We start from the raw sequence: 11,000 nt of genomic DNA, 5'->3' as shown, positions 1-11,000 counted from the left end.
GCATATAATTTAAACCATGTAACAAGTAACCGTTTGATCAATTTTAGTATTTTTAGTTCTTATTTAAGAACTATAAGCTTCTGATTACCACTCTAATCACTAGCTAAATTGTATTGTTGTCCTTACAAATTACGAGGGGCTAAACATTTTGAAAAGTATTTACTCTTGGGGCAAAGCCCTTCGCGGTGATACGACAACGTTTGGGTTCTTTCAATATGGGCATTGTTTTAATAGAACTGTTCCTTCCATAATAGCAATTTCATGCCTATTCAACATTTTTTGTTAAGGGAAAATGAAAAAATGGTGAAACTTTCATCATTTAAGAAAAAAATTAATTCGACGATGTTTTCCATTCAATATCATGTAAATTAACCCGTGGAGTTTTTCACTAATATACACACTAAGATGCCCATGACATTCCTCTTGCATTTGAAGCACTTGGTTACTGTTTTTGTTTGGATCTGGAAAGAAATAGAAATAAATTGTTTCACTTATAATGTTTACTACTGAATCTAAAATTTTATTTTCATATTATTTCTGCTCCCAGACAAAAGTGATAATTAGGTCCAGCCTGTTTACTTTTCCTGCAAAACCAGTTTACTATTTTTTTAAAATTAAAAATAAAAAAGGTTTGAACAATGTTTTGAAAATTCCCTTTATGCCTAACTCAGTCTATTGATTTCCGTCAGGTCTACCAGCCGAAGCTACACTTCCTGTCTTCATCAACTCCGACAAGAACGACAACACCCTTAACATCCTATTCTAATATCTAATAAAGAGGATTGGTGATTGGGATTATGAAAGCATATAAAAACGGTTATTGTTTCTTTCGTGCACATAACAGAGAAACAATTGAAAATCAGAAACTATCTCCTACCTGTTCTTGTATTTTACTTTCTAAAACAATGTTTTCAAAACAAATTTCAGAACTTCATATAACCGTTTCTCACAGTAGTTTTTAAATATAAAAAATGATAAGAGAAACAAATAAACCATTGGGTATATTTCTGTTTCATTTTCCTTCCACAACTCAAACAATGAATAAAATAATGACGAAACCTCACATAAGATTCCACTAGAGGTATTTAATTTTTTATCATAAAGATCACTCCATGCTGCAAGTTAGTTGCAAATTATGATTTTTACATACGTCTAATTCTCAAAATACTTTGTAAACAGATGCCCAACCCATTCCTCAAGTACCACTCAATCTCGTGATTCTAAGCATATTAATGGGCACGTCAAGGCACTAGCAGGGTTATCTCTTTCCAACAATGACACGTAATTAAGTACAACTTAAATATTGCACTCTATTAACCTCTAGTAGTAGTTTATACAGAAGGGCATAAACTTCTAAATAGCTGGGATGATAAAATGGTACTATCCTCAAGGTAACAAATTTCCATAATTTGGCCATCAAGGAAACAGGACTGGTAATGTAAAATGGATTTAATTTGATGTTGACGCCTAAATTTGAAGAGAACACTGAAAAGATGGATATCACAGATCAGGTTTCCCTTCTTACAGTCGAAGAAATTGATAAATCATGAAACGTGACTAATAACAAACATACATCAACAGTTGTCTCTGTTGATTTTTAAAAGTTAATACTACCAACCTTAACAGAATGAAGACCAAAATTCTACCACATGATATACTAACAACCTTCACAGTAACTGATAATGGATGGCGTTCCAAAGAATTCAACTATCCAATAAATCAATTTATTAATCCGACAAAAGATCACACAAATAAATGTTTCTAATATTTCTATAACTATCTGATCACATTTTTTCAACAAGATACTTGGTCAGAAGAAGGTGAAATGTCAACTGGAAGTGAGCATCAAACATAATTAAAATTGCTAGCAAGAATAACAGAGAACATAGAAATGCAAACACAATAAGTTTCCATAATTTGTGACTTCATCTCAAGATAATAAAAGGTAACAATTACCCTAATTAAAGGTCCTGGTTTCAAAATAAAGCTCTGTACATTATAATTATAATTATAAACATAAGCAACCAGCAGCCTTGAATTTGATATGAACTAAATTTAATCGAATTCTACTGAAAAAGCTAAACCTTACTAAGCAGTTTCTCCTTCAGCAGTTGGAGCGCTTTCAATAGGATCAGAAACCTTGCCATTAGTATTCACTTCTTTCAATTGTTTCATTTTGTCCTCCAAAGCCAGAAACCTCTCATTCAGAGATTCAACTCTACTCACATAAGCTTCAAATTTACCAGACCATTGAGATTCAAAATCAGTACAGTTCTTTTCAAACTCTGTCATAAAATCCCTTAACTTCGCCCTTTCTTCTGCTTCTTTCTTTAGACGTTCCTTCTCCACCTCCACCACAGTCAAAACAAGACCCCCGGAGCCAGGAACATCCGCGTAGAGTGGTTCGTCACCCTGAGGATAGCGTGCTCTATATTCAGCAAAAGCCTTTCGTGTTTCTTTCATGGCTTTTCTATATCCATCGACAAGGCTTTGCATCATATAAAGTTCTTTCTCAAACCTATATACCTCCATCTGTCTTTTCTGACTCTCCTCAAACTTCGCTTTATGCAAATGTTCAATCAAGTTATCTCGCTTTTGTAGCTCATTCATTAAGAGTTGCTGATTCATTGTAGATTCTTCGCAAGCCTGATCTTTTGCGGCATACATGATTCTAGCTTTCTCCGTCAAATGTTCTATCTGTTCCATGCATGTTTCAAAGTCCGCTGGTTTGGTGTTCCACGGGCTATCACTTCTCAGCCTCTTATTACTGCCATTCAAAGAATGATGAGAGTTATGATTATCAAGGGCAAGGTTGTCTCTCTTGTGACCATTACCAAAAAGTGATGAACCAGAAATCATCTGAGACTCATCCCTGGATGACAGGAAATCCCCGACCGGATTGTCACGAAGATCAATCCCAGAACCAAAAGGCAATTGTTCAGCATCCATCACATGAGCGAGACCATTCCCAGAAGCTATCCCCTCCATAGGAATACACTTTGGAGAGAGATGGAACCCACCCTCGTGCTCATCCTCTTCTCCATCCTCCTCCTCCTCCCCTTCCTCCTCTTGCTGCCCATCTTCTCCCTCGTCCTCTATCATTTGTTCACAGCCCAGACCCTTCACATCACCATGACAGGGCCGCAGAAATGGCTCTTCCACACAGCTCTTTTGATCCATAAGCCACATCCCAGGCTCTTCAACGTCCTTAACCTGCTCAAAATCCATCATTTGTTCCTGTCCACCCTGCTCCTTCTCCACTTCAACCTTCCCAACATTATTGTCTTGCCCAAGACTCAACTCAATGTGGTGCTCCTGCAATTCCTGAACCTGCCCTTCCAATTCCTGAACCCGTCCCTCTAACTCCTGAACCTGACCCCCATCAACCTCATCCATCTTAACATCCCCACTCCCATCCACCTCTTCCTTTACCCCCTCCTCATCTTCATCTTCCTCTTCTCCTTCCTCCTTCACCTCGTTCTCCTCTTCCCCAACCTCAACGGCCATCTCCAACAACTCCTTATGTTGCGTCTTAATCATAAGCTGCAAATGCGAAGCGTAATAACAATTCACCAACTGCGGCGCCCTCAATTCCTTCTCAACCATACACCAAATCATTCCTGCCCAATCAATCTTCTCGAAATTCCCCTCCTTGATCAAATCCAACCACCCTAAAATTTCACCAGTCATCATACAAGTCTCATAAGGCAAAAGCATCCAATGATACACTAACTCCTCAACAAACGCAGTAGATTCATTCAAGTCTACCGAATCATCAACCACAGCAACGGAAGCAGCGGCGCCAACGGTCTTCTTCGGCAGCTTCAGGGCGCGGCCGAGATCGGCGCGGCTGACATTGATCCTAAGCCCGTTGACGTAGCCGCATCGATAATTGGGGACATAGCTAACTATGAGCTGCGCAAGGAGATCGGCGCGGAGCGCTGAATCGAACTCGACGTGGACAAAATCCCAGAGCCCCAGACACTTCAAGAGGCTCTGGTGTTTATCGAATTCAAGGGTTTTCGCAGGCGTGAAGGGAATAGGTTTTAGGGTTTCGACGATACCCGGAATCTTCTCCCGCCACTTTCTCTCCTTCGCGGTCCTCTTGTTACCCATTTTCTTCTTCTTGGCCGTGCGCCGTGTGGCAGTACCGCCTCCACCGACGGCGCCGCCGGGGACATTGGGCTCCGCGTCATCAGGCTCCGTATCGTCAACGGTGACTATGGGAATCGGTTCGTGCATCATAGAATCATGATCTTGGTTAGGGTTAGACAATCGAGGATCGGGATCGGGTAGGGTTAGGGTTTCAGTTTGGGGAGATTGGGAAACGGTAGGTGGTGAGTTTTGCGGTGGAGATGGATCCTTTGATTGGCATTGATCGGCGGCGCTAGGGTTAAGGTCTTCGTCGGAGATTTCACTCTCGATTGGCTTGGTCATGGCGAGAGGGAAAACAAAAAAAAGGAAAAATTTTCGAAATGGTGAGAGAGTGAACTGTCAGAGATCAAAGGCGAAGTTTTAAAGACGGGTTTGGAATGCAAAGTGGGAACAGTTTGACTAATTGGGCCTTTGAGATATTAACTTTTGTCTTTTCAGATTCTTCTTACACATTATATTTTGAACATCAATGTAAATTTAAAATATTCTTAAAAGATATCAAAAATATTGTGATATTCAGTCAAAAAAAATTAAACATTAAACGAATCTTATTAAATGTAGATGGTGAGAATTTTTTAAAGGATTTAATTCAGATTTTCAAAATATTAAAAAATATTTGAATTTTATTGAATTATTTTCTTAGTTAAATACTTTTCAATTTTTTTATGTGTAAATCTCATTTTTAAATCAAATATGTTATTCAAATTTTTCTTGATCATAATCTTACAGTCTCATTACTTTCTTCCAATTTCAAATATATATATATATATATATATATATATATAAAAGGTAATTGTTTTGTGTTATTGTTTCTTACAATCAATTTTTAGTTTATTGTTAATATTATTATACATATTAATTCAATAAATAGATAAAACATTATATTTGTTCTTTAACTTATTTTTTGTTTAAATATTTTCTTGTTAATCCGAATACTATCAATATAAATATATATATATATATATATATATATATATATAAAAGATTTATGTTTATTATTATTATAATAAAAGGTTCATACAATCATCATTTTAGATTATACAAGATAACTTCTTTTTCTGAGTTTTTTTCTTTGTAAAAAGAATAAAGGATAAGCTTGTTTATATATTTTAAGAAAAAACAATTATTGTAATTTTTTACTTATTTATTTAAATTCTTAAAAACAACAAGTTATAACAAAAGTAAAAAATAATTTATTTTAATAAACTATTGAGAATAACTCATGATATAAACTATTGTGGAAAGTAATTACATAGACTCAAAAGTAAATTTTATAATTTCTTTTAATATTAAAACTACCTCTCTGTTTAAAAGCAAATGTCTCGTGTCTTCTTATCTTTTATACACTAACATCGCGTGTCTTTCGTTCTTTATTTTATCTTCATTCTTTATATATTTAAATAAAGGTAATAATATTATTATTATTAGGTTTAATGTTTTGGTAGGTCTCTATTTTCGTTTGGAATCTTAAATAGGTCCTTTTTTTTGGCGTCTCAATTGGATCCTTGTTTTTGTAAAATTAAAGCAATTAGATGTCTGTCGTCAAATTAGACAAACAGTCGTTTAAGTTTGGGTTACGTGGCATGGTCAGTGTATTCATTAATCACATGTGGCATTAAAAACGAGTTTTGGCATGCTGACGTGGCATGCTGACATCCTGGTGGTCGGTCACTCGGACTGGTGGTCAGTCATTCAGTCTGGTGATCGGTGTGATGGTTGGCCTTATACTCGGCCACTTAGTCTGGTGGTCGGCTTGATGTTCGGCCTGGTGGTCGACCACTCGGTCTGATGGTCGGTCGACCTGGTGGTGCCAGTCAGCCTGATGGTCGGCCTGGTGATCAGTCGACTTGGTGGTGCCAGTCGACTTGGTGGTGCCAGTCGGCCTGGTGATCAGTCGACTTGGTGGTGCCAGTCGGCCTGATGGTCGGCCTGGTGGTCGGTCACTCGATCTGGTGGTCGGCCGGACTGGTCAGTTTCCTAGCACCACCAGACCGACCACTAGGCCGAGTGGCCGACCACCAAACCGAGTGGCTAACTATCAAGCCAACTACCAGACTGAGTGGTTAACCACCAGGCCGACCACCAGGGTGTCAGCATGCCAAAAATCGTTTTTAATGCCACGTGTGATTAATGAATACACTGACCATGGCATGTAACTCAAACTTAAACGGTTTTGTCCAATTTGATGGCAGGCCTCTAATTGCTTCAAATTTACAAAAACAAGACCCAATTGAGACACCGAAAAAAAGGACCTATTTGAGATTCCAAACGAAAATAGGAACCTACCGAGACATTAAACCTTATTATTATTATATAGTATTATAACAAATATGATTTCTTTTCTTTTTCTTCAAAAATTATATCTCTATGTTCATCTCTTTTTGTTATTTTTTTATGCCAAAATCACAATAAATAAAATAGTTATAAAAATTTCTATTTTAGTGATTACATAATACGTACATATAAAATTAATTGAAACTAAAATTATAAGTCGATAAAAAAATGGATAATAGGCTTTTAACTTTAAAAAAATGGCATATAAATAAAAGTAGAAATATTTTAAAACTTTGAAAATTAAAATGGAAATAAATAAGTATTCGTAATTTAATTCAAGATTCCAAAAGGAGAAATACTTTATAACAATATAATAAATTAGAATGACAAAAAATTTAAAAAATAAGTCATTTTTTGGGGTTAAATTAGGTTTAAAGTTCACTTCTTAATCTGATAAAAGTTTTTTTCCTTGTTATTTATTATTTACATAATTAATAATTTAGAGACACACTAATTATGTTATAGTTATCCAAAATAATTATATTAGCATATAACAACGTTTACATCAACTTAATTTGAAAAACTAAAAATTGATCATATAACTACAACTATTTCAAAAGATAGAAGCTAAACATAAGTCATACGATTCTATATTTATATAGTTGCATCAACATCTTCCTCCTCAAATAAACTCACACTTATTTTCTTATCTACTCACACGAATAAATATCATAATTGCAAAAGAAGAACAACAAACACAATAAGCACAAGTACAGTAAATGGTAAGCTAGTTTGTAAAAGAAATAAGTGTATAGCAATTAAATTAATTTCACCATAAAATAGTGTATTTCAAACATTCATAAAAACAAATCAAATATACAATTACAGACTCTCTAGACTCAATTATCCATATTTAAGCATTGATGTATGATTATGTGAGTTTTTACACTTATGGTGACATCTACTGCTCTATAGAGTCATTATCAATGGGTTTCATCCTACCAAACACAAAGTTAGTCCCTTTAACCGTTAAAAGAACTTTGGGGTCGTTCTTAATGACAGAATCTCCTATCCCTCTTGCTACATAACTCATTCAACTCTACATGAGTCTTGAATGGATAGGATAAACCTTCAGTACTAACTTTTTACATCAATGCATACACTAAAAGAACTTCACCATATAATCTCCCTACAATATTCTTAAAATTAGGCCAAACTCATAGTTTCATCCACAAACATGATTTCACATCAAATTACAAATACCAAACAATCACCCATATTTGTATTCATCCATACTAACTAATATTTCCATACATGCTCATATCCATTAACAAACTCATCATCATCATCATCACAATTTAATATATCATTGTACACATACATATTCATCATTGAATTCATCAAAAAATTTATAAACAACCATATACATTCTCTTATTCCAAGATCAAACCAAAACCACACATAAGAAATGTTTTTTCACAAAAGAGAAACCTAAAATAGGACAAACATAAGAGACTAAATTTTCTAACTATGGACATCTAATCAAAGATCCCACTAGACTGACTTACCATTCTCAACACCTTAACTAATTGAAAACCTTGCATTTGTCCTATGTGATATGGTGTTCAACAGTGTAGATTGGCCTTGTCATTCCTCCCAAAGATAACTCCTCACTTCAAATTTAAAGTTTGAATAATCTTTTACTTTTGCCTGGTTGTTTATAAATTGATATATTAAAGTCATCTTCAACACATTTTCCAATACCTTTTGTAGGGCTTTACCAAAAACTAAAGATAACCTTGGGTCTTCTTCTAATACAAGTTAGTTAACACTTCACACCACCATATTCTCTCATTGATGTACCACTCAAACCGACAAGAAGTGAACACTTTTAGTCAACCGATTCACAACCACCCTCATAACATTCGCTTCCTTTACTTACTTTGGCTAGTGGGTAACAAAGTCCATAACAATGTTATCACACTTCCGTACTAGAATTTTCAACTATTGTAACGACAAAACCCATTCTAGCACTCTATCTTCCTTTTTTAATCCACTAACCAGTAACCATCCCTCAACAACATCTTGGTTTAACCTAAAATCACTAAATTGATTAGTACCTATTAACTCTATAGTACATCTCAACTTAAGATTGTTCGATTTGCCTTTTTTCAACCACTTTGGTTAAAGTTTGGACACTCAATCTTAATGTGTCATTGTTTTCCACAAGTAAAATTAGAAGTACTATTAGATTAATTTCTTTTAAATTGTACCTCTTTTTGATTACCTTTGTTACCTTTCCTCTTGAGAAATTATCCAAACGTCTTAACATGGAATTTTAAGTTTTCATTGTCATTGAACTGAACAACATATTCATCTAACTTATCATTCTTTCGAGTGATTGACTTTAATGCAATGTTCTTTACCTTTTTTCTCATCATTCTCTTGTTCATTCAATCGGTTCATATCAGTTCATGCTCCCTAAGCTTTTGAAACAAAGTAGTGGTTATTGTTGCAAGTCCTTAAATTTTAAGATTGTCATGACTTTAGGTTGCCAATTTCTATTAGGACACCTCAAGACTTTGACGTTCAACTCTTCTTTGTCAAAGTTCTTTCTCAAGCCAATAAGATGATTCACAATGTGTGTAAACCTTTTCTGAACTTCAATTATGGTTTCTCCTAAATGTATTCTAAAAAGCTCGTATTCTTTGATTAATGCATGCTTCCTTGCCCACTTCACATCATTGGTTCATTCGTGTGTGACTTCAAGCACATCACACATGTCCTTTTTCATAACTATATTGAGAAACCCTTAAAACTCATCCAAATTCAAGTCGAATGTCAAGATAATTTTGGCAACATAATCATATTAAGCCTTCTTTTTCTCATCCTTTGTCCAAAGGTTCCATGGCTTATCAACCTATTTTTATCAATAACATGCTTAGGAACGGATGGTTCATTCATGATAGCATTCCAAATCCCTTGGTTAATAGATTCTATAAAAAAAAGTTCATACATATTTTTCAAAATAGGTAGTTCACACCACTAAACATAAGAGGTATATGAATAGAGGCACCTTCAGCAAAGAGAAGCTTGCTTTAAGCCATTTAAAAAAAATGTTTTCAAGATCAAACTAATTTTCAAGAACCCGCTCTAATACCAATTACAATCCCAATAAGGGGGTTTAAGCCAATAAAGGGGGGTTGAATTGACCTTTTTTTCAAAACTTAGTTCTTTTATAAATCTATAAAAGACCTTTGTATAAAATTAACAAGAAAACATGAATCAACAATGCATCAGTTCAAGATCAGTCATTTTAACTGACTAAAAATTGAAATCAACGGGTTAAAACTTTAACAATGAATTTTACAATAAGGTCACTTAAAATATGATTTCAAGTTTGATTAATTTGATAACCAAGATCAATCATAATAATAACATGTACATTGATTTATCAATTTATTATGAAATCACACAAAGATTAATTATTATATATCAATCAAATTAATTTCCTTGATAAAAGCAACTTAGTGCAATAAACTACAAAAAAATTAAACCAATGAACACAATTTTTATACTGATTTAATCTAATTGAGCTACATCCTATTGGTCAAGATACCTAAGCTTGACCTTCACTAACACAAGATATTACAATAAAAATTAAATCAATGAACACAATTTCTATACTAATTCACTCTAATGGAGTTACATCTAGTTGGTCAAGACAACCTAAGCTTGATCTTCACTAACTCAAGAAATTACAATAGCCTTGCAATTGAATTCTTTAAAACATAAACCAAACAATACAAGTTTCTTGAATCACATAAGAGACAACAAACGCACAACAAGAATCCCTTTTGCAAACTTGAATAATGTTTCAGTTTTATTGTATTTTGGCATATGCTACATTTCAATTTGATTCTTGATTATGTTTGATTTGGATAGTGTTTGAAATCCTATGATTAAATGATATTGGGTAATCAATTTTAACTCTCTGTACTTCTACTTCTTGGATATTTATTTATGTTTTCATTCAATCTGTTTGTGAATTAGTTTGTACTTGTTGTTGAATCAATTAATCACTCATCTTATTTCAGTTTGAGATTGAGTGGGAACTGGTTTCAAGTTCTGATCCAACTAATTTTCCTCCTCCTGTTAGATGTTATGAATTGATCTAAGATTATAATTGGTTATAGAGTTTTTATCTTAATACAATCAATTCATTCAAGCAGTCATTGAGTGATCATACTAAAGTTTGATGATCTTAGACTCTAGTGATGATTTACATTTATCTTAATATAATTAATTCATTCTTGACTCTAGTGTCAAGAATGAATCTAGAGTTACATTTAAAGAGCACTCCTAGAACAATGAATGGTTTACGTAAGTACATAGACAAGATTAATAGTGGTGCAATGAAAGAGGATGAGATGAAATCCACTCATAGCCTCTAGTTCACTTAATATATATAATATATACTGCTATCAATATTTTCCAAATATAAAAATCGAAAAACAAACTACCAATATGATTACTAAATCCATGTGGATATGATAACCTCCCATTTGACT

The 11,000-nt window shown here is 34.1% G+C and overlaps 1 protein-coding gene across 1 annotated transcript; it reads right to left on the bottom strand.

Annotated features, from left to right (window-relative positions):
- Window positions 1–1,888: 1,888 nt before the first annotated feature.
- LOC108340737 (uncharacterized) lies at window positions 1,889–4,560 on the bottom strand. Its single transcript, XM_017578285.2, has one exon. It carries the CDS (start codon window positions 4,435–4,437, stop codon window positions 2,089–2,091), a length of 2,349 nt encoding a protein of 782 aa, XP_017433774.1. The 5' UTR covers window positions 4,438–4,560; the 3' UTR covers window positions 1,889–2,088.
- Window positions 4,561–11,000: the final 6,440 nt, after the last annotated feature.

The sequence above is a fragment of the Vigna angularis genome, chromosome 5, assembly GCF_016808095.1.
Source record: "Vigna angularis cultivar LongXiaoDou No.4 chromosome 5, ASM1680809v1, whole genome shotgun sequence".
NCBI lineage: Eukaryota > Viridiplantae > Streptophyta > Magnoliopsida > Fabales > Fabaceae > Vigna > Vigna angularis.
This window is presented reverse-complemented; position numbering and strand designations above follow the sequence as displayed.

Coding starts and splice junctions, on each gene's coding strand:
- LOC108340737 (XM_017578285.2), bottom strand. CDS start 4,437: ATGACCAAGCCAATCGAGAGTGAAATCTCCGACGAAGACCTTAACCCT.